This window comes from Lipotes vexillifer, unplaced genomic scaffold (assembly GCF_000442215.2).
Source record: "Lipotes vexillifer unplaced genomic scaffold, Lipotes_vexillifer_v1.1 scaffold1350, whole genome shotgun sequence".
In the NCBI taxonomy this organism is placed as follows: domain Eukaryota; kingdom Metazoa; phylum Chordata; class Mammalia; order Artiodactyla; family Lipotidae; genus Lipotes; species Lipotes vexillifer.
In genome coordinates, this window is record NW_006799035.1 from 566999 (window position 1) to 592408 (window position 25410).

The window sequence follows — 25410 nt, forward strand, 5'->3', positions numbered from 1 at the left end:
TTGTCTTTTTTTTATAGTTGAATCTCCCATTAAATTGTTAACCACTATGATTTTGGACTAAATCTTTTTCTTCGTTATACTCCTATAATTTAGTACTGTGCCTGGTACATATTTCTTTCAATCATCTACAAAATCCTGGAGGATCACTTGGCAAACTTTAATTCAAATTATTGACTGGCACCATGCCATGTCAGATTAAAGTTTAAAGATTCTCAATATCTTTCTTGAAGCAGTATAATACAATGCTATATCAATATACAATGTCTTATTTGTGAATTAATATATGTGTTTTTTAAAATAAAATTACACAGCTAATAATAGATCAAATATAGATCCAGTAAAAATAGTATATAGGCCATTGTATTTAATTAACTATACACTTTTTAAGTTTAAACAATATGCATATAATGAGTGAGGTAGAAAATGCAAACACATATTTGAAATTACAAATAATTCTTATGATTACTGTGAAATGTTGATTATAGAAATATGAAATTAAGGTTGACTAATAATTAGAGGTTAAAAGAATATAGATTTTAAAAAAATATTGCAGCAAGAAAACTCTATCCTATACCCCACCTGGAAGGCAAGGAGCAATAATAACAGGACAAATCTTGTTAGTTTTCAATGAAAATGATCCTTCATTTGATATTGAATCTCATTGGAGTTAAGGAAAACTGCAAAGATCATGAAAACTACTGCAGCATGTTTTCAGATTCATCCATTTTGTAAAGAGGTGAGTCTGACCCAAAAGTTCATAAACTTTGCAAAATACATATCAATATTTTTATGCAATTCTCAGTTAAGGTACAAATGTTTTCCATTTCTTTATGGCAACATTTAACAAGCACGAAAAAGAAGGTTGCCACATTCTGTGTCACCCAAATATCTTTCTAAATTTTGGGGAGATTTTTTCTCATTTCAAAATAAACTGTGGTGCATCCAAACAGGAGAATATTATTCAGCAACAAAAAGGAATAAACTATTGATGCACTCATCAACTGCAACAAACCCCAAAGGCATTATGCTGAGTGAAAGAAGCCAGTCTCAAAGATTACATAATGTATGGTTTCATTTATGTAGTATTCTTGGAAACATGAAACTGTAGTGATGAAGAACAGATCAGTGCTTGTCAGGTATTAGGGGTACGAGGAAGTTGTGACTGTAAAGTGGCACCAAGAAATTGCTTGGGGTTACGACTGTGATGGTGACAAAGAATACATATAGGTGTTCACATTCAAGTTTACATTATAATATTGTTAAAATAAAACTAATTTAAAAAAAAAGAAAAAAATTAGTTGGATGGCCACTTGAGAGCTCCTGTTGTAGCCCAATCTGAATTTGTATGTATTGAGTATATCAGAAAGCATTTTCATTAAAAATGAATTTTAAAAATACATCACATTTTGCTTTTTCAGTTTTCTAGAATAAGTATAATTCATAATGTGCTTATAGTGAATGTCTCTATCTACTTATTATCATTCCAGGAAAAATAACACTTTTAATTTGGGACCATGTAAATATAATGTAAGATCTTTTTAAGAATTTCAGGTCAGACGCTCTCAATTTCTCTTAATTTCCTCAGCTCTACAAAGGGCTTAAAATTAGTTTCTTTTAGGTATATTAAACATTCTTTCTGAGGTAATTTACTAGATTTTATTCTCCACAGGAAACATGTTAGGCTTGTGGCAGGGCCACTATAAATACAATTGTAATAGTGCCTCTCTGTTCTGTACAATCTCAAGCCAATTTAACATTCTGAAGACGTATTACTATCAAGACTTTCCCATTCTAGCTTATTATCTTCTTTTAATATTGTTTAAATTAATAAAGTTATTGGCAGTCAACTGACCATTAGAGATGTTTCAATTGAAGAAGGTGATGTGAGCTTAAAGGTAATGTAAGTAATTTCTTTACTCATAAAACAGATGGCCGACACTTCAATTACCCTAATAGATAAAATAAACTCAAAAATAAAATAAGTGAAATAGGTTAATTTTTACCTGAGGACCTGGATCACCCCTCTCACCTTTGGCCCCAGAGGAACCAGGCCCCCCCTGTAGAGAAAAGGTGAAGACATAATCATTTAATTTTGTAATTCCTTAACCAGTTTTGTCCTACCATTTTCACTTGAAATAATTAGACCTTATTCAAAATACATTTCTTCAAATAGTATGATTTTATTAGTTAATACAACAAAATTTTCAAGCCCTCTGAGTGAAATACATCTCTTCTCAGATTTTGACTGTATTCCAGTGTGTGAACTATATTTAAAAGTCTATATTTTACTGATAACTACACAGAAGCAAATTTCATGAAATCACATTGAAATGTTCTTTAATGTGTGTGCCATCAGAGCACTTACGATGATATACAGGCACTATTTATCATTACACTGTGGTGGAGTACTAGAGGAAACACATTTTTACAGAATCGGGTACACATTGAATTCATTTATGAAACTTGGCAAATATTAATGCTGTTATACTCAGAAACTTCTCAAACACTGAATTCTATAGCAATAAAATGTCAAGAACAGATGCTATTGTTGTTATGATAATTGTCCTGAAATAATGTCAAAGCATTTTTTCCTAGATTGGTCTATTTTTCCTTAGGAGAATAAGTCCTTATGACAAACACCTCTTCCAAATATTTACATAATTCACAAAGTGCAACAAAAGCCTGGCATAGTAACTGGAAAAAAGTATAAAACCACTTTATAAAAGTGTTGTGAGTTTAAAAAAATAAATACTAGGCCATTCATCTTCCTAAAAAGCTTTAGAACACTAAAATTGAACATAGTGGTAATAGTTCCTTCATTCTGAAGAAGTATACTTTGTGTGTTTAAGAAGTTTCTGATTTATTTAAATCAATAGAGATTCAATTAAATACTACACTGAATCAAAGTGCAAAAAGGTTAAAATTATGCTAAGCCTGAAAATGCTAGGTATCTAGAGCCTCCTGGTGGCTCCAAAGTAAAATAGCTATTAATATGACTGACAAAAAATATGGCAAGTCAAGTAACATGAATATTCCAATCCTGAAAATTACAAGAATGATGACTTCCAAGTGTCTAATTAAGAATTCTTGCAACTAAATTTCTTCAAGAGAGAAACTGGGGTTCTACATTAAATCAGATTATTAAGCATAGAATTGAATGCAATTAAAGGACAGTCTATTTTTAATTACTTTACTGTATTATATCTTTTGTATATAAGTACAACCTACTCAACAGATTATAATTACTTTGCCCGAACACTTATTCTAAAAATCGTCATGTAATAATTGACAGTAACAGAATAGGGTAAAGAACATTTTCTATGTTTCCTGAATATTTTAAAATATAGATCTCTTTTAGTCTATAAAACCAATTGGAAACAAATAATTGAAAAAAGGAATATTTCACTGAAAGAATGAACATATTTATGCATTAAAATATTGTTTCTTTTAAAAATCTTAATATATAAAATACATTTAGACTCTAGAATTAAGATTTTTGAAAGTCTGTTATAATTTTATGTTTTGGAGCAAAGAATAATAGAAGAGAAAAACAATGTGATTTTTTTCTCTCAATACCAACCTTTAATATTTTAGGAAGCTAAAACTTTCTATAACAAAGACTTAAGTAGTAAAATCAATTAATCTTGGATATTACATTGAGAATGGTAATGTAATAACATGGTTGTCAATGTTTTCTCTTTGCCAACATGCTGTGAATGTCTGACCCTTAAGGACTGGTGAAAACAGGAACAGCTTAATGTAACAAGCTTTCATTGGTTCTGCTCATCACTGTTCTTACCCTCTACAGATCTACTAGACTTGTGTTTGTCAGGATGATAAGCAGGAAAATTCCTTTGGATAATAGGATTTAACAGATGCTAGGCTGATATTTTTAATTTAAGCAAAAGGCAGTGTTTCCCAAACACGCTTGACCGTAAGAATCAGTCTGCTGCACTCGTTGAAAATACAGTTTGCCAGTTCCGACCCTGAATATGCATCATTAGAGCCTCAAGTTCAAGGCCCCAGGAACTTTCACTTTTGATAAAATATGTGGGTAATTCTTCTGCCCCCAAATTTGTAAAACACTAGCATACTGCTGATTTTCCTCAGTCACGTAAATGTGTTATTATTAACAAGCAATTACATATTAACTCTATTTCTTCCTTTATTAAATGACATGGAATCTTTCATCTTCCCTACTATATTTTGAAAGGCAGAAGAGTAAAACTACATGATAAATACATAATAATGCATTTAGAAATGTGCATAATTTAAATTCTGTGGAACATATTGCCAGAACACATGTTCCACATGAGCTCATATGATTGAGTATAAAGCCCTCCAAGATATATGAAATGTTATAAAATTTCAAGACTGAATAGAACCATAAATTTATGGAAAAGTAGATGACAAACTTTTGAATAAACTACATGAAGAAAACTATTTTTCCTCCAAATAAGATCAGTAAAACTATTTAATTGATTCAAATTTGAATAAAATCATTTTGCTGTGTCTACTAAGTAAACCAAAAAACTTTTAATGTTCAGAGTAATAATTTCTATAAATACCATTATTTCAATAAAACATTGTGAGCATATAAGATCATATTGAAAGTATACTACAGCTTTTTATATCAAAAAAATACTTAAAATAGAAATTATTCCATTAATTTTAAAATCAATGAGAACTCAGGTTGGAATTCTACAATGTTCTTTTCCCTTAAGAAAAAAGTATGATTTAAAAAGAATCTTTGTTTTGTGTATGTGTGAATTGCTACACTGCTTAGCATTTGGTAAGTTTCAAAATATTTTTAAAAATATATAGAATATTAGCTTGTCAGTAAGTTTATAAGGAAAGTAAAACACTTATTTTCCAAGAGTCTCTAAAAGACAAAATAATTTCTCTAATATCTGAAGCAGTTCATGGAATACTAGAGGCAACTTAAAGTTTAAGCCAAGTCTCCTGCTTTCTCCTAAGATTATGGAAAAATTTTCATTGGGCTCAAATATTTTTTTCTTTTTTAATAAATTCTGTTTAACATAAAATTAAATCTCAAGAACTTACTGTACACTTGAACTTCAACAACTCAAACTATTATGCAAATAAATTATAGTTTGAAAAGTTAATAATTGGATATGTGATTCAATTATATTTTTCACTGTATTTGTTTGATTTGAGAATTTTCCATTGTAACCTTTTCATTAAAATTTATTGAGGACTGAATTCAGAGAGATTTCTTAAATGGAAACCAAATCCAAGTATAAGTTGGTATATTTACCCTACTTTCACCAGCCAGAGATATGAAAACTGCCTGGCCAAAGTTGCACAAGGAACTACTAATACAGGAATTTAAACATATATTATCTTTTTGGGTAACCTACCACAGGACCCGGTCTTCCAGTTAGACCCATTGGGCCAGGTGGACCTCTCAGAGCAATCTAGAAAATAAAATATAGCAAATTCAGGAATCCCTCCCTGGATGAGCATATTAAACCACAATATTCATTTGCACAAGTTACCCTTAAGTAGCAGCTCATCAACAGAGGTATAATAGCTACATAGTAGAAAGAGTGCCTGATTACTGAAGAATCACAAGTTTTTAGAATGATAAATTGGCCTAATAAGTATCAGACAATTTTTAAGCTGTTGTGAATTATATACAATCTTGTACCATATATATTATGATTTATTCAATGACAAAAGTTAAAATAGATTTTAACATCTAATAAGAAATTTAATATCTGATGATTTTTCTGCTCAAAAGTGCATTGAGAATATTACGTAGGCTTCTCTTAAATATGTAGGTGCAATTCTCATTGACAATACTTTTAGATGTGAACAATTTGAAGTGCTTTAAGTGAAAGTTTTCTAGCAGTATTTTAGGAGAAACTATGACAATTCAAGCCAGATAGTAAAAAGCAAAATTGATCAGAAAGTGCTTAGATAATACAGTTATTTTAACAAATCTCAAATTTAATGCTTTATAGAAAAATACATTTATTTTGTAGAATCATAGGCATGATAGACTGATTACATGCACTATTGACACTGAATATTAGAAATGTGAAATTAGCACTTGGAAAGCTGGAACAAGTAGAGTAAAAGGATATATATTTGACAGATGTTAAATTAGTATGGTGTGCTATTTTTTAATATTAATGATTCCAAAAGATGAATATTTAGATTGCCAAAACAGATATAAAAAATATTGTAAGAGAAATAATGTAAAATCAAATTAGAAAAGTGCATGAGATGAAAACAATAATATCTCCAAAATTTCACTACTGACTCACCATGAGATTTTTGACAATACACTTCTTAATCCTTGAGATTAAATATCTGAAAAATTGGAATTATAATGCTTGCTACCTATTTCCAAGTAGGTTAAAAGGACTAATAAAATTAGGAATTCAATGGCCTAATAAACTATTTAAGCTCAAATAATTACCTAAAATCTGTTCAAAGTAATAAAATTTATAAGTTGTAGGCATCATTAGTAAATCAATTTAAATATTTTTAGGTTTGTATTATGCCAAGTTCTAATAAACAAATATTTAAGTTTTTCATTGTCTTTATAAATGATGTAACCAAACAATGGCATCTTTTCAGATTAATAGACTTACACTCTCAGATAATTTATGCCTCATAAATTTATGGTGATAAATAGTTATCACCGAAATGATTTATATCACTTAGGAAGCAGGTACCCGTATCCATGCCAACTATAAGCCTTTTATTTCCTCTTTCCTTGAAAAGAAAAAAAGACTATACTATGAATAAAAGTATTATATGACTTTCAACCCTTTCCTGATCCATTCTTTTGATTTTCTTATCTATATTTTAACTGCACTGGAGCTAACTTAAAAAGCAAATAATTTTATATTATATAAGTATACAGATAGTGGAAAGATTTTAGCTGACAAACAAATATGAACTGAATGGATTCGGTTTAAAATATAGATTACAATGATTCGAGCTTAGAATACATATTTGAAGGTTTCTTTCCTCCACAAGAATGCCTAAGAAATTTAATTTTCTGGATTATTTGGGATATCCTTAATAATCTATGATTGGGTGGAAAAATTATTTTAAACTTTATCCTCTTACTTTATTTATTGATCATTGACATATGCCTTAGCAGGGAAAACTGGATGTGAAAGATAAAGGGTGATACATATAAATCCATCAGTACTCTTTGAAAAAAAATTTAAAAATTTGTGTATTATGGTCTGCATGTTTTTGCCAGAATTATGTATGGCAATACTGCAAGGGTCAGTCATTTAAATTAAATATTAAATTAAAGAAAATATTCCTATTGGAAAGATAGATATTATCTTAGTATCTTCTCCATCTAAATTCAACATACTATTCAGAAGTATTTTGTTCATAATAGTAGCACCCTCCAGATACACACACACACACACACACACACACACACACACATGCACACGCACACACACACACACACACACACACACTTTCTCTCTCTTGAATAATTTGGCACAGAATCAGGTTATGGAACTACATGTTGATCCTTTCTTACCCGAGCCTGCTGAAGAATGGCCTGGGCCTGAGCTTCCTGAGCAGAGACGATTGGTCCTTTGGAACCATCACCACCATAACGAAACTAAGAAAAGATAACATACAGAAGCTCAAAATAAGAATTTCTCAAATAGGTGCCTTAATTACTAGATTAAAAACTACTTACTTAAAATGGTGGGATTTTACAAAAGTCCAAGGTAACTCCATCATGAATCATGATACCTAGATTTTTAAAAAAATTTTCTTTCTGTCCATTATGGAAGTTTTCTAGACCATGCTTTACCACTTGTAGAAGAGACTACAGACTCCTTTACAATTTTAAATTCCATAATTTTTGAAAACTCTGGAATAAGCTATCATCCATTTCTTTACCTGCACAAACACTACCCGTTCTACTCACTCATTTGTAAAAATTCTAAATGCACTAAGTTCGGTAGTGTTATAGATCAACTGCTATTTTGTTGAGCAAAACTTCTGGAATCTCTGTGAACATAGAGGAAATCTTCCTTGAGATAGATTCAGTTTGTTTACATTTTCTTAAGTAATTATACTAGGAAACTGATCCTTTCTGTATCCCTCTATAAAATGCTAAAATTCCTTTTTAATTTTAACTCAAAATGCAGCATGAATAAATTTCTCTCTATGTTATTATTACTTGAATCTTTATTACATTTAAACAAATAAACCAATTTTTTCCACAAGAACTTGGGCAACTTTATTTTTAAAATTTTTTTAATTGAAGTATAGTTGATTTACAAAGTTGTATTAGTTTCTGTTGTATAGCAAAGTGATTCAATTTTATATATATATATATATATATATATATATATACAGCCACTCTGAAGAACAGTATGAAGTTCCTTAAAAAACTAAAAATAGAACTACCATATAACCCAGCAATCCCACTACTCAAGTATAGTTGATTTACAGTGCTGTGCTAGTCTCAGGTGTACAGCAAAGTTATTCAGTTATACATATATATATATATATATATATATATATATATATATATAATATGTGTATTATATTCTTTTTCATATTCTTTTCCATTACGGTTTATTATAAGATATTGAATACAGTTCTCTGTGCTATACAGAGGGACCTTGTTGTTTATCTATTTTATATTTAGTAGTTTGTATCTGCTAATCCCAAACTCCTAATTTATCCCTCCCCCCCTCCCTTCCCCTTTGGTAAGCATAAATTTGTTTTCTAAGTCTGTGAGTCTGTTTCTCTCTTGTAAATACGTTCATTTGTATCACATTTTATATTCCACATATAAGTGATATCATATGATATTTGTCTTTCTCTGTCTGACTTACTTCACCCAGTATGATAATCTCTAGTTTCATCCATGTTTCTGCAAATGACATAATTTCATTCTTTTCAATGGCTGAATAGTATCCCATTTTATATATATATATATATAATATATATATACCACATCTTCTTTATCCATTCATCTGTCACTGGGCATTTAGGTTGCTTCCATGTCTTGGCTGTTGTAAATAGAGCTGCTATGAACACTGGGGTGCATGTATCTTTTTAAATTTGAGTATTCTGTGGATACATGCCCAGGAGTGGGACTACTGGATCATATGTTAACTCTATTTTTTAGTTTTTTGAGGAACTTCCATACTGTTTCCATAGTAGCTGACTCAATTTACATCCCCACTAACAGTGGAGGAGGGTTCCCTTTTCTCCACACCCTCTCCAGCATTTATTATTTGTAGTCTTTTTAATGATGGCCATTCTGACTGGCATGAGTTGATACCTCACTGTAGATTGGATTTACACTTCTCTAATAATTAGCAATGTTTAGCATCTCTTCTTGTGCCTATTGACCATCTGTATGTCTTCTTTGGAGAAATGTTTATTTAGGTCTTCTGCCCATTTTTTGATTGTTTTTTTTTTGTTGTTGTTGTTGTTGTTACTGAGCTGTATGAGATGTTTGTATATTTTGGAAATTAAGCCCTTGACAGTCGCATCTTTTGAAAGTATTTTCTCCCAGTCTGTTGGTTGTCTTTTTGTTTTGTTTATGGTTCCCTTTGCTGTGCAAAAGCTTATAAATTTGATTAGGTCCCATTTGTTTAGTTTTGCTTTTATTTCCAGTACCTTGGAAGACTGACCCAAGAAAACTTTGCTATGATTTATGTCAAAGAATGTTTTGCCTATGTTCTCTTCTAGAAGTTTTATGGTGTCATGTCTTATATTTAAGTCTTTAAGCCATTTTGAGTTTATTTTTGTGTATGGTGTGAGGGTGTGTTCTAACTTTATTGATTTACATGGGGCTCTCCAACTTTCCCAACACCCCTTGCTAAAAAGGTCATCTTTTCCCCATTGTATATTCTTGCCTCCTTTGTCAACGATTAATTGACCATAGGTGTGTGGGTTTATTTCTGGGCTCTGTACTCTGTTCCATTGATCCATATGTCTGTTTTTGTGCCAGTACCATGCTGCTTTGATTACCGTGGCTTTGTAATATTGTCTGAAGTCTGGGAGGGTTATGCCTCCAGCTTTGTTCTTTTTCCTAAGGATTGCTTTGGCAATTCTGGGTCTTTTATGGTTCCATGTACATTTTAGGATTTTTTGTTCTAGTTCTGTGGAAAATGTCAAGGTTAGTTTGATAGAGGTTGCATTAAATCTGTAGATTGCTTTGGGTAGTATGGCCATTTTAACAATATTAATTCTTTTGAGCAACTTTAAAAAGCAATCTTAAGGTAAAACAAATAATTTTTGGACAATGAATAATAACACTATAGATATATCATATTTAAAAAGTATTAGCTAGTGTCTATATGGTAGCAAATAGCATATTAACTTTATGTTAATACATGAAATGCATGTTACTCATATGACTCAGGATAAAGCACATGATTAAAAATATTAAGAAAATCCTCTAAGATTTATTGTCAAAAAATATAATGAAATAATAAAGCCTCAGTTCTACTGCAGAAATAAATATTTACCAGAATCCTGCTTTAGCAAAATTTATCACAATTTCTGAAGGCTGCTTCATTTCAAGTATCTCTACCTCATACAATGTTTTTTTGATTGATCTATAATATGGTTAAGCAATATTTTTCAGTATTAGGATGACAAAACTTTGGGTCATCTTTATAACTATAAAAAACATACCGGTAACACTAACATGGTACCAGGAGGACCAGGTAAACCATCAGCTCCTGGTAGACCAGGACGTCCTGGGGGACCCTAGGGAAGTAAATAAAATCATCAAAATTAATCAATAAACAAAATAATTAAATGTATTAGAAACAGAATAACTTTGAATACCATAAGTCTATGTCTACTTTGTGTTTGTCCTCTACTCCTTGGTTAATCTCCTTTTAGTAAGTATACCTAGAGAGGATTGTAGTTCATTGCAGTAGTTTTATATAATTTAAATAATGCACAAATTTATTGCCTACTTAAGGAAGGAGAAAAAAAGGGATTTTACAAGAAGAGTTTCAATAGACTTAACGCAAATGGTCTATTTCACCATGTGACCCAGGATGTGATCTTCAAATTAGGATGTAGCCTTATTAATTCATTCTATCAGTATTCAACTAAATAGTCATGGGAGTTCCTGGTAAATATATCTGAACTCAAAAGGAAGAACTTAATCTAATGTATTGGGTTCATATCAAAATGGAAATTGATTAAAAATAAAAAATTTTCTTACTAATTATAACATAGATAAATGCACATTCTTTCACCTCACTTTAAAATTATACTTCGAAAAGTTAAACAAAATTTTGCACAACACTGAATTCATATGTTATCCAAGTGAGAATAATATGTTAAACCTGTAGAATATATTTTAATTCTTTTCATTTATGTTGCATTCTTTTGTTATGAGTCCCTTCACTTACCCTCTCACCAGGGTCACCAGGGGGTCCAGTGGGGCCTTGTAGACCTGGAGGACCCATAAGACCCTACAGAGAAATAAACAATAATCTGAGTTAGATTCCTGATTTTGTTAGTATTCAGGCAAATTCATCCTACCAAAATCAAAGAAGAACTCATATTCATAAATAAACACTCTTCTCCCAAACAATTGCCCTATTTATCTTCCCATAAAAAGAGAACATATAGGGACCACTTTGTAGCTAGCTCAACTCTTCCTCTACGAGGCTGCTCTGAGGGTAGAGACAGACATTCCAAGGAAGAACAGGACAGGAAATCCTGCCAATGTACAGTCCCTGAGGTGGAAGTTGGTTCCCAGTTCTTACTGAAGAAATGGTATACTCATTTAAATAGACTGCAAAAATGTGACAGTGAAGTTGAAATGTAGAAATCATTTATATTCTTTATGGGTAAAAGTATTTAAAAGCATCAGTATAATATATTTATTTCAGATGACAAGAATTTAATTAATTCCACAAAAGAAAGAGGATTTCTTACAAAGTCAGATCAGTACAACTACCTGACAATAAAGACACCCTGATGAGTAACATTAGCCTTATTAGGAAATGACAATGGAAGCTGATAGTCACTCCATTCAGTACAGATAAGGCAGCTACAGTCCACTTAGAATTCTCAGCTCTCTTCTTTGAGATATAGCTATACCTCTTAAAAAAAAAAAGAGGGCTTTTTTTTACTTTTATAACTTTCAGGCACAACGTTGAAGATGAGGTTAGAAAAGTCAGAGATATTTAAGCAACAAAAATATTTAAAACAAAATTTAATTTCATAGCTCTCAAAAGAATATCATTTGGATAGCCAAATCAGAAAGCGATTCAAGGCCACTGGGTCCTCTGACCAAGTATTTGCCTCTATAATTCAATACTTAAATTAGTCTAAAATGTATAAATTCAACAGTGTAATAGAAATCTTATATCTGATTATTTAAAAAATCAAGACAAAAATAATCTTAAAACATTTACATACCGCAGGTCCTGCTGGCCCCGGTGGTCCTTCAATAAGCATGCCCTACAGTTAAAAAAAGATAGAGTCATTACTAGGGCAATATAACCCCTAACCTCTTATCTAATTGGCTCTTAGAAAGCACCACATCATTGCATTTTAAAAGGTAAATTATCTGTTCCTACATATAAAACAATTACAAGCATTTTTGCACGGGGAAGGGAGGAAATTAAAAATGATAGAAGACATAATCCCTGTCCTGAGAAAATCTGTGAACTAATTAGCAAGGAAATAAATATTCAGGTAAGTAATATTACAAAGAGAATATGCTAAGTGATCCCCAAAAGGGCAAAGACATTTAACCAAGTTTTCCCTAGCACCCAGAATAATGCCAGGCACAAAGCAAGAACCTGATAAATATTTGCTGTGTGAATGAAAGGATGGAAGAAAGTGGCACCTAAGCACTTTAACTCAGGGAAAGGGGAGAAAAGTCCATGTTAAAGAACTGGACATAAATATAAGTTCTTAAAAAGACAAGAGAATAGAATACTATTTCAGGATAAGAACCCAATTCTAGAAAGTTTATGATTCTACTGCTGAAAACTGTCTTGTCATTTAAAAAGTTGGTTGTAAATTTTCATAACAAGGACAAATTTATTCTGAAAAAATATTTTTAAAGACTTTGGTGAGCATATGACGTGCTGTGTCAGATTTTGGAGTAATAAACAAACAACAATGTTCTTAGAGATGCATCTTTTTTAGTTTTATCTCCTCCATCTTTTATAAAAATTTTATGTCCTTGCAGTTCCTGAAATGATTTTCATTAGCTTGAGGCAAATAGTTAAACATACTTCCTTTAGTTCTAATGCAATACTTTTCCCAAATTGCTGATTAGGGAGAAGAACAGTAAAATTGACTTCCAGTAAGAATTTGCTTCTTACCAATATCTTGAGTGGTAATAACATTAATATAAATCTTCAAATCACTTTTGAAGTGATTTGAAGATTTTTTCCAATGGAAGAAAAGCAAGCAAATTTTAAAAAGAACGTTTTCATATTATTACATGATGTGATTTGAATATGAAATAAGTACTATGTCAAATAATATATTTCTAATAATGTTAAGTTATAGAAATTAGAGGAGAAAATCACTGGACTGGAAAATAGAAGAGGTAAAGTCTGGTCATATCTCAACCACCAAACATTTGAACCCTTTAGGTCTTAGGTTTCTTAGTTTTTAAATAAGAGAATTAGACTAAAATATTGTCGGCTAGTTTCAAATTCCAAAATTCTGTATATCTATATTTTTTTGGTTTATTGAAATTCTACTTGCCAGAACTGACCTTACTGACTCATTACTTGTGGCATTATAAACATTCAGACATTAGAATTTTCAATGGTACTATTACAATGTATTCATACCAGTACTTACCGGTTCAACTACTGCTGGTTCTCCTTTCTGTCCTTTTTCTCCATATGCACCATGGCCATTTATCTGTTGAGTGAAAAATTCAAGCAGCCTGTCTTTAAGTAAATAAGGCCATTTAAGTATTTTTAAAAGATCATTTAATCCTCTAAGTGCATTTAAAACAATCTATTAAAATGTGTTTTTTAACATAGAAACCTATTAAAGTTTTAAATACTGAAAATGTACAAAGGGAAACACAATGAACATTAATGCTAAATCTTGAATGAGATTGAATAATTGTTTCTTTTGTTTTGTTTCGTTTTGTTTTGTTGCGGTACGCGGGCCTCTCACTGTTGTGGCCTCTCCCTTTGCGGAGCACAGGCTCCGGATGCACAGGCTCAGTGGCCATGGCTCACGGGCCCAGCCACTCCGCGGCATGTGGGATCTTCCCAGACCGGGGCACGAACCCGTGTCCCCTGCATCGGCAGGCGGACTCTCAACCACTGCGCCACCAGGGAAGCCCTGAACAATTGTTTCTTAAAGACACATTATAAAAAGATAAAGATATCTTTAGACCTCATTATTATCCCAAGGTACTAAGCAAAAAGTGTCATCAAATTAAATTCAATAAAATAGAGGTGGAGGGAAGAAATGGGTAAAGGGGTTCAAAAGGTTAAATAATAATAATTATAATGATAAAATGATAATTAATATGGTGCATTCCTGAGCATTACCAGAAAAGAAAAATAAATAAAACAGTCTAAAAATTAGAAAGCAGTCTTAGTACCCAGAATGACAATGACTGTAATTTAATCTTATCAATGCCAAGAAAACTTGGATACAACTCTATTAAAGATTACTCTTTCAAATGAAGACTCCAGTAGTGTGGCCTGAGATACAACTGCTGAAGATCCCCATGAGGAAGAATCTATCAAGGTAACCTAGTAGTGATAAATATTCATAATTTATATAAGAACATAACCTACATTTTAAACCTGAAAAGACATCGAGATGAACACGAAAATACTCCAGAAATAAGACATACAATGACACAGAGCAGAATACTGACTTACACTTGTTTCTGTGATATCTGTTTCTGCTGGAACACCTGGACCAAATTCTTCATTAGTGGGGCTTGTTGGTTTATCTTCATATTCTTTATATTCATAAAAATCATATTCACCTAAATCTCCATCTACCAGAAGATCAGAGTCCCTGCCGTCTATTTCTTTGTTTTCATATAGCATATCCTCAGAATTTTTCCTCTGGGAATCATAATCCTCTCCAGTTAGATATTCTTCAGTAAATACTTCTTCAACTGGATTTGGCTATTAATTTAAGTTGCAAGGAATTGGAGAACATGAAGTTTACTGTTAGTAAAGCAAGGTAAGCATTTGCAATTACAGTTTGATGGAATGTGACAGGAAGTGGTCTGAATACTACTCAGGCAAGTCTGAAAGCTGGGAAAGACAGCCTTTCAGCATTATTGAAAGAAATATTTTTGTACATTGGTATGTACAAGGAAATATTGCTTTCAGAGAACTTTTGCCAATAAACTGCAAATATTCACATAGATTCAACATGTGTATTTGCTTGTTCCATTGGAGAAAACTTGTTATGCAATTTGATATTTATAGTTTGACTTGTATAATATATATATGTATATAATGAAAATATATAGTTAAAGCTTTGCTTAATTTTCAAATCTCACAGAACCTCATAATGAAATATAATTGCTACCAGAAAAGCCATGTAAGTCTGACTCTCAATCCGAAAAATAAAATATTAATGCCAATATTGAGATTTATCATTGCAATATTTATGCAGAGTATCTAGAATGTAGGGAAGTATTATATCACCAAAGAGTTCTTTATAGCAAATAAAATGTAAATTATAGTCCTCAGAATTTAATACAATAGAATATATCACTGTGTAGTCTCATAAAGAGTATGAGATTATTCACTTAAAAGTAAAAATTACATCAAAAATACTATCTCAGAGATATAGAAAAATAAAGCTAGTATAATTTCCTTTTTTCATAAATAATTCTCATTAATAGCATAAATCTGAATGATATTTATTAGGTAATTTTGGGCCATATGATTTTGACAAGGTTCAAATTAAATAATTTATCTTGCTACTTTTGAATTTCATAAATAACTTGTTTGCTATAACAGTGAATCTAGATGATAGAACAATATTGAATAATAAGTAGTGTTACATAAAGTCATGTGAATGAAAAATGTAGCTAAATGATTAATTTAGTGATTGTTAACTAAAACAAAATGTCCAATAACCATAATATTTTTGTATTCTTAAACAATGAGTATATACTATCATTAGGGGGTGCATATCATCTGGGATCAGAATATTACTATGTTCATAGATCTGAGCAAAAGATGAATGAATTTGGGTATATAAATAAACATCTTGAATCAAGATAACCATTTTTGGAAAATGATTATTTTGGACTAGATGAAACTTGAAATTGGTTCCTACCCTAAAATGTTATTATTCTAAATTATGTGTTTGCATGTAAAGTCTCACTGAGTTAATTTGCCTCACTGGGACACATGTTATATAAATTTTTAATAACTAAAATGATTCAGGTATTCCTCATACCAGGTGTGACAGGAATTTAACAGTTAAACTGAATTGTATACTTATTTTTTCATAATCAGAATATATGCATAGTATGAAATTCAGGAAGATTGTTCTATTTGTACCCGTATGTACTTAAACATTTTCATAGAAAGAACTGGAAAAGGTTAAGATATAATATTTTAACCATAATTAAGTCTGAAAATGTAAATAGCCACTAAAACCAACTAAGACTATATTTTCTCAAAATATTTGTGTCATAAAAATGCATGATTATTGGTCAGATGGAGTAAATTCTAATTGTATCATTTGATGATACAGTTGTTACTTTAGAGGATTCTCCTCCTCACAGAAGGGTCATGTTGTGAGTACCCTTAATCACAACATTTTGAGAAGCTTGCTCAATGCCAGGAGGAATCAAGAAAATGATAGCAGCCAATTCAGTTTGATCAATTTAGCATTTGCATGAAGCAAAGAGTCATGCAAAACCTGAATTGACATTAATTTTAAATGAACTGTTTTTAGTAATAGTGAGCCAATTCTATTGTTTCTCTTACCTCAGTAAAAGAATAAAAATGTCAAACTTTTCAGAGGTTATAGATTCTTCCAGAGTGAAATATATCAAGAAATATTACACATTTAAAAAATTTAATGCTGTCTATGAGCATTACCTCATTTGGTCCAGATACACGCCTAGTAGCTTCTGTTTGGTAACTTTCTGTTCCATAGTTGTATTCTTGAAAATCATCAACAATATTTGCCTAATGGTAAATTCAAAAGAAAAGCAATTAGTAAAAATGTAAGGTAATCCAAAATCTATGGAAATCATGATTTAACTGGGGTATCGTATTAGCCAAATGAGTATTTATCTAGTTGGGTTAGGACAATGACTCATCATCAGAGATCTTCCAGCTTATCTAGGAGAGATCTTGATTGCTTTTTCTTTGCTACCTTTACCCCTAGCTTGGCTTTTGCTGCTGCTTGATAACTTTTCTTCTTCTTGGTTGCAAATTTTTCAGATTTAGGGGGTGTAAACTTTTTGGACTTTTTCTTTGAGTTAGTGGCCACTGTCTTCGTCTTCATTTTGAAATTGAATTTCTTTTTCTGTAAAATGTGGTGAAAGATGGAATGGAAAACATAAATAAAATGAAAAGGGAAATAAAGAGCATGGATGAAAGGAAGGATAAGCAAAGCAAACCGGGCATCATTCCTTCAGGACAGCTACTGTCAAATAAAAATCACAGTTATCAGGTCATAGAAATCAGATGAATGAAAGGCTTATGATAAGTTTGAGGAAAAGTGGACAAAAGGAACCACAGTATGACAAACAGCAGGACACCATACACAAAGGCGCTACTTTGCTTTTACCTCGGTTTGCGCTATTGTATCTTCAGTTACAGTGGGAGTCTCTGTTACACTTTCAGCCTCTTTATATTCTGCTTCCCCATACTCATAGTCATATTCCATTATATCCTCAGGTGCATACTACATCGCAAAGAAAAAATATCAGGCAATTTTGTTAGTTGCAGGTAATACTATTAACAAAGTGTTAATCATGTTCTTAACTTTTACTAGTAAAAGTTAAGAGACAAGTAAATACTGTTATTTAAATATTACTTCGTGTTACAAGAAGTAATACTGTCTTATACAGAGTATAATAACAGTGACAAAGCAGGTTTTCTAAGAGCAGAATAGTGGTTAGGATTGTGAGGAAATTAAAAGTTTAGAATATTAATTCAAACTTTTAATTGTTGAATATTAATTCAAACATAGCAATTACATACTTGGACATAGTTAAATAGTCACGTTAATTTTGATTTGTAAAAATTGCTACATAAGGCTCCTTTATGTTACAGCAATTTCAATGGGTACTTTTTTTTCCCATTAAACTACATGTTTAAAAATAAATGTATGGAGAGTAGTCTTCCCAAGTATGAAAGAATTTTCATATCTATTATGACATGGAAAGGGGAGAGAAACGAAAGGGAACAGAGGAACATGAAATGAGTCTATATTTTATTTGGAATACCGGAACTGATGTAAAAATACAATCTAAAGTTTATTCAGAAATAACTAATTTTCTATAGACTTACTTAAGATCAAAATGAGCACAGAATACTTGTGAACCATTAAAAGATTCAAAATTAGATCTTTTATAATTAATACATTTCAGTTTTACAAATACTGCATTTTTTCTATTGAAAAAAGAGCATAACACTTAGATACCTTAAACCATGTAAATGTAACTCAAACTGAAAAATGGAATACTAGATTATTCTGTATTAAAAAAAAAATTTTAGGAGAAAGAGGTATGTTTCTCAGTAGAGGGATGTGCAATACAATCATTAATATTGTAAATAACATGCTTGCTCACCTTCAGAGCCAAACACCTCTATCAAAATTTTAATTTTTAAACACCAACATAGGTATTGTGAAACATATATTAATTATTGGTTTTAATTAAAATAACTGTAAATCCATTAAGATCATATATAACAAAAGATATTAAGCAGCAAACTCAACAAGCTAAAACTCATATATATTTATATATTATTTATAATATATATTTATGTATAGGTATATATATATTTATGTATATACACACATATATATTTATTATGTATAATATGCATTTATATATGCATACATATATTTATTATGTATAATACATATTTATGTGTCTATATATACATATATACCTATGTGTGTGTGTGTGTGTGTGTGTGTATATATATATATATATATATATGTATATATATATGCTAAAAGCAACCTATTTGAAATTCCCTAAGTATTATATTTGGTCACATTTTCATTATATCCCAACTGGGCCTCTCTTGGTATTTTCAAATTGACAAAATATCTCTTTTAATGTGCCAGAAAAATAACTCTTCACCACATGTCTTTTAGAGAACTGTGATCACTGTGCCTTCTAATTTTAAAGCTCTATTAGATATAGCAATGCAAATGAGTGCAAATTTCACAAAGACATATGATGAGACATGTTCAAAACTGACCCCCTGGCAATATTGTATATCTGGCCCTTAATGAAATACCCTCACTAGAGGAAACTTTTCTAGATGGTTCAGCTGAAGGTCATATTGATATATATAGACATACTTTCAGTGTTTATGATTGTCAAAACTTCAATTTGATTAAATTAATTGAAACTGATTCATAATTTTACCTATCCAGTAATAGTTTAATTATCATTGAATATACATTTCAAAGACTTCAACAAATCTTCATTCTAGTTAGAATTTGAGTAGAATTTGTTAAAATAGAAGAATGCATATATAACTTTTTGAACATTTGTGTTTCTTCATGACTCTGCAAGCAAGATATAATGCCGACTATTTCTAGGAAAGGTAAAGTATGTATTAATCAATAGCATCATTAAATAAATAAAACAATTAAATACTGAATTTAGATACATATTAAAATAATTAATGGAAACTGAATATTGTCTAATGAATAGTTTTTTTCTGTAGTTATAGTCACACATGTTGGAATAAGAAATAGTGGATTTATATAATTACTGGCTGGCAGCTTGAAGTTAAAACATGAAAAAAGATTAGCCAGGCTAATTTATGCTTTAGAGTTTTAAAATTAAGCAGACTTTTCAGAATCATATGCATCTATGATGAATTGTAAAAACATAAGACAATATATAAAGGCATGAAGGACTGTCAAAATGGACAATTTAAATGCATCTTAAATGAAGCCTGGTATTCAAAGCACCAATTACCTTTACTATCTTTATATCATGGTTTTTTTTCCTTATAGGAGGAAACCTTTTCCAACCTCCATAATTCTCTCCTCTATTTAAACTTTTTCCACATGGAGATCAACCAGACTAGCTGTGGTCGTGGAATAATGAAGGCAGTAACATGCTTACCTGCTTAGGCACTAAAGCACATCTTTTTCTTAGAGCCATTCAGGAGTCAGTGAAAAGAATCACTGCTTCTCTTCTCCTTATTTCTTTATCTAAACAACATGCCCCTTCTGGTGGGTATTGATATACTTAGGACTTTGCTGGTCTACACGAAGCTTTACAACCTATTTTTGGAGATGATTCTCCCTTCTTACTATGGAATTTGGGGGTGTCTCAAAGACAGGTAAAGAAGAGAGAACTATTTGTAATCAATCAGATTTATATATGCAAAAAGACGTGCAGTGATGGAAAGATTTCACCTATGATCTGTAAGTTGCCTAGCATAAGTTATAGTATGTGAGGAAAAAGGGTCTTCTTCTAGAAATGTCAAGTCTGTTCTTATTCAGTTTGTTAGAAAAATAGTGGCATAAGTAAATACCTGAATGTCTTTGAGAACTAGAATATATGATAAATATTGAGTGCAAAAAATATTAAGGTAAGAAATTTCTTTATAAAATATTGTTTTTCCTTTGCTTCTTCTTTTTCCATCCTTTATATATATATTTAAAAAGAAGAACATCAATTGCCTAGTGTATAAAGGGCATTGTAGTCTGTGTAGCACATTAAGAAAGAACCATATGTAGATTTAACCTCTAATTTCTTATTAAGATATAAGGATAATTTAACACGATGGTTTAATACAAAACCATCATAATTTTAATATTAGTTACTTTGCTATATAAATGGTATTGTGGAGGTTCACATAGAATAACAGTTTGATATTATCACTATGTTTAAATCTATCTTCATTTTACATTTCACTCTATGATGATGATGCGATACTGTGCCAAACACATAAAAAATGTAATCTTAACAATGAATTAAAATATGTTATTTAGAGGATATGAACTATACAAAATCACAAGTTGAATAAAACACATTTGAGTTAATTTATAAAATAAATTGACATATTTATTAATCCAAATCAGAATTATAAATATGCAATTTTGCAAATTTATTAATTATAAATTAAGCAATATAAAGTACAACATGTATGTTTGATGCTCTATTTTGCACTTTATGTTCTTTATTCACTGGTAACATTGCATTCCTATTTTGTATAGGTAAAACATCTGTAGTACAATTATTAAAATGCATATTTGTAATATAATGATGTATTAATGGCTATGGTTCAAAAGTAACATAAGGATGGCTTGCTAATTCTGTTAACCAGATATTTTTCATACTAGTATATAATAGTTATCTTATTATTGAAGTATCAATGTAATTTAGTACTGGGGGAAAAAGTGAGAGCTGATTCCTCAAAAGAAGTTTTCATTGTGACATACTCAGCATAGAAACTGTAAGAAATGCTATTATTGCATCACCCAACCAGATTTTCATGAAGCTTTTATTATAACAGCATGCTCTTTTCCTTATCAGTTGCTTCTAGTAAAAACAAGTTTGATTTATCAACAGAATGTTAAATTTATGAATCAACAACTAAGGTCAAAAAGGGAAAGTCTACTTCTAAATGAATTTAAGACAAAAATGGTTAAAAATATTATTTTGCTTTAAAATAACTCCGCTTACCTGATGTAATAGCATTAAAACATGGGAATAAAACACCTCAAGGTGATATAATAAGAATGCATACCTTCATTCTTCCAAAAATCAGAGCCATATCTGTTACTAAAAAGAACAAGACTTATCTTTCTTAAAACAAGAGCAAAATAAATCTCACCCATCTTGAACACCCATACTAAATGTTATAAATTTTAATATTGAATCACCACATAATCTCTAAGATATAAAAACACTAAAACCTGATGGATATTTTACCTATCTTCTTGGAATTCACAGACTGTTTTAATAAATCATGAGGTAATAAAAAGAATGAAGCGCTTGAGAACTGTGAAAGAAGCAAACACAAATATCCAAATAATTTCTCTTTTTTCTCTCATACTTGCTTTCCTGTTAGCTTCTTAAGACTTTATCCTGTTTTAAAAAAACATTAATATTAAGTCATGGAAAAGATCAGTGCAACAGAATTCACTATCATACCTTAAAAAGGAAAGTAATGTCAAAAAATATATTTCAAGCACTTAAATGGTAAAATCCAAATTGAATTATCACTCAGAAATAACAGCAAATTAAAATTAAGAGATAAGATCCTAACCTATTCTAAATAGTAGAACTCAAAAGATGGTATCTAATAGTATTTTAATAGTCAAGAAGAAAGCTATTTGAGTTATTTTCAAACATAAGGACAGTCTTGATGTCTTTAAACTTCCACCCTCACCTTCTAAAATTTAGAACTCTTCACCTTGAGAAAAAAATAAAAATATAGTTTTGCTGCTAACTAAAGACTCAATTCCTTCCAGTATTTGCTTCACATTAAAGAATTTTACCTAAAAATCTGCATAAAGCATACACTGTACTATATTTTATTGTTTTTTGGGATATTCAAGTCTGACAAAATTGCTATGGCTAACTTAAATGTACTTATTTTTGGTCTTAGAGAGAATAGAGTCAAATTTCATTATGGTGAATTTTCTTACAAAAATAGTGTGGAAGAATGGTTTCACACCCGAGTTTCAAATAAAGTGACATAATATTAATCAAAGAATATGAATATTTAGCTATGGCAATCACTTCATAATGCTTTTCATTTCATTGCTCTTTGTATCAAATCTTATGCAAGGAAAAGAAAACTTACATATCAATGTAGCATAGCCTTACAGAAATGGGAAAAAAAAAATCCCTCTAAATATTCAACACAGCCTGACAACTTTAAGATAGCACTAAAGTCCCTTTCTCATCTACATGAATTGCCAAAGGCCTGGGGATATGGCAAGTACACCAGAAAATAGTCACCCTTGTCTTGAGGCTGTTTTAATTACTGAAATGCTAAGGACAAAATATATCTTTGAGAAATTATCTTTTTTCTCATCTCCCCCCAAATAAAATATGCTCCTCTACACAGTATATGTGAAGTATCTGTATTTTTAAGAAATTATGTAACAAAATACTTAAGATGGAAACAAACACCAAAAATCTTCTTCAAATCACATATTCTTAGAAATATTAAAACACTATAAATACAAGGTAAAGTTTAATTAAAAGTGGATAAATGGAGGTGAGCCTCAAAACTGCAAACCTATGTCCTTACCATTGGAATGAGAAAACCTGCCCTTGACCTTACGGTTCTCACCTCATCGATCTGGGGTTCCTGAGCCTGAGAAGCCTTGGGTGCTGAGGAATCACAGTCTGGACTGTAGTGCTCACAGTAGTCATAAGCTGCTTTGGGGTCACCTATGATCAACAACTGCTGGATGTCCCCCTGCCAAGAAACAAACATGGTTATGTAGTCAGCATATTTGAATACACATATATCCAGAGCAAGATTTATTCAAGACACAGTGTAGTTCATCTTTAAATATGAGAAGAAATCGCTTACATTTCAATGTTAAAAACAGTCCTATAGGATTGAGAGAGAAATTCACACCTGTTTAACAAATCAGATCTTCTGCTATATTGTGGTTCAGAGAATCTATAGTATATTCATCTGTTTGCTAAAACTTGATTTTACTGCATTCACAGTTTACTCTGTGTGGAATAAGACAAATGAAATGTGAATAATAAGCTGATAAAAAAGTAAATAAGATTTTAAAACTATAAATATATAAAACTGTAATGTATTTCCAATATTAAATAATGGAAGAGTTCGATTGAGTTATTTTTAAGCAAGTTTATACAAGAATTTTTAAATGAAAATATAGCTCCAACTATTGAGTTCTGTTAGAGAACTGAATATCAAAAGAATTTCTACTTACAAATATGAATGAGAAATGCAGAGACCAGAAAAATTCAAATTAAAAAGCATGAGTTTGGCATATTTTTGTTAAAAATGGAGCATCTAAGCATACATCAAACTCACTTATTTAGAAATCTGAATAATTTTAATAAAAAATAAACATTAGAAATAATTAATAGGGTTATCTAAAGAGTTTTAGTTCCAGGAGGTTCTGGAAACTGTGTAAACAAGAGGAATATCAAATATTTTGCTCTCAAACCCATCTGAATATTTCCACATGGGTCTAATTTTACATGAAACTAGTTTGATATAAATCTGTGGGTCATGACCATATTAATTCAGAATTCTATTCAGTCCTAGAAGAATGTCTGGGTTAATATCCATTTGACTTGGTGATTCAAGTCCCTGTAAGCCTGAGCTCATGAGTCTGATTCACAGAACTCCTGATATCATTTTGAATAATTTCAAAGTTACTTCAGCTTTCTCTACGTCTGATTAACATAAGCCATTTAGAGCCTGATGAAAATTTTAGAAGTCTCTAACATTGAGTTAGAGAGCAGGAAAGAATTCATAGCACTTTTATACCACAATATTCATTTATTCATTTATTCATCAACAAATGTGGATTGAGAAAGTACTATACACAAGACATTGAACATAGTATCACTGGAGATGGAAACATAAATTTGATGTAATCCTTGCCCTTGGAGAGTGCAATATAGTGGTTAAGATTTAAAACTGTAATAAAATGGAGAATAAAATTTATAACTTGAAAAGATATAAGCAGACTCTTGTGAAAAGTGCCAAGAAAAGAATATAAATTATTTAGTTCTAGCTGGCAATCCTTTATTGAATACTGTGGTTCCTATCTTTGGTGTGCTAGTTATTTCTATTTGCATTGCTCTGTCTTCTGTCTAAAAAGCACTGTATATTCTTACTCTTAAAATTAGCTTTTATGCTAATGGATCAGAAATCTATATTTTCATTCATATCACTTTACTGAGATATAATTTACATATAGAATTTATTCCTTTAAAGTGGACAATTCAGTGTTTCTTAGTTCATTCACAGAGTTTTCCATCTATCACCAATATCTAATTTCAGGAAATCGTCATCACCCCTAAAAGAAACACCATAACCAATGGCAGTCACACCTAATCTCTTCCTTTGCTAGCCCCTGGTAACCACTGAACATTTCATATAAATGGAATCATACATCATGAGGCCTTTTGTGACTAGCTTCTTTCATTTGCCATGTTTTCAAAGTTCACCCATGTTTTAACATGTATCAGTACTGCATTCCTTT

General features: G+C 30.8%; 1 protein-coding gene across 4 annotated transcripts in view; it reads right to left on the reverse strand.

Moving 5' to 3' along the window:
• The window catches only part of COL11A1 (collagen type XI alpha 1 chain), a 197853-nt gene that overhangs the window by 109051 nt on the left and 63392 nt on the right, over positions 1 to 25410 (reverse strand). The window contains exons 5-15 of one of the 4 annotated variants that reach the window (XM_007471378.1): positions 23502 to 23630; positions 17365 to 17517; positions 17085 to 17174; positions 14886 to 15140; positions 13837 to 13899; positions 12430 to 12471; positions 11412 to 11474; positions 10678 to 10752; positions 7544 to 7627; positions 5382 to 5438; positions 2004 to 2057 (exon numbers count right to left, since the gene is read on the reverse strand). In XM_007471378.1, the coding sequence (XP_007471440.1) occupies positions 2004 to 2057; positions 5382 to 5438; positions 7544 to 7627; positions 10678 to 10752; positions 11412 to 11474; positions 12430 to 12471; positions 13837 to 13899; positions 14886 to 15140; positions 17085 to 17174; positions 17365 to 17517; positions 23502 to 23630 (1065 nt within the window). Of the gene's footprint in view, positions 1 to 2003; positions 2058 to 5381; positions 5439 to 7543; positions 7628 to 10677; positions 10753 to 11411; positions 11475 to 12429; positions 12472 to 13836; positions 13900 to 14885; positions 15141 to 17084; positions 17175 to 17364; positions 17518 to 17781; positions 17899 to 23501; positions 23631 to 25410 lie in introns of all 4 variants that reach the window. The other 3 variants (XM_007471379.1, XM_007471380.1, XM_007471381.1) reach the window with 3 other exon arrangements.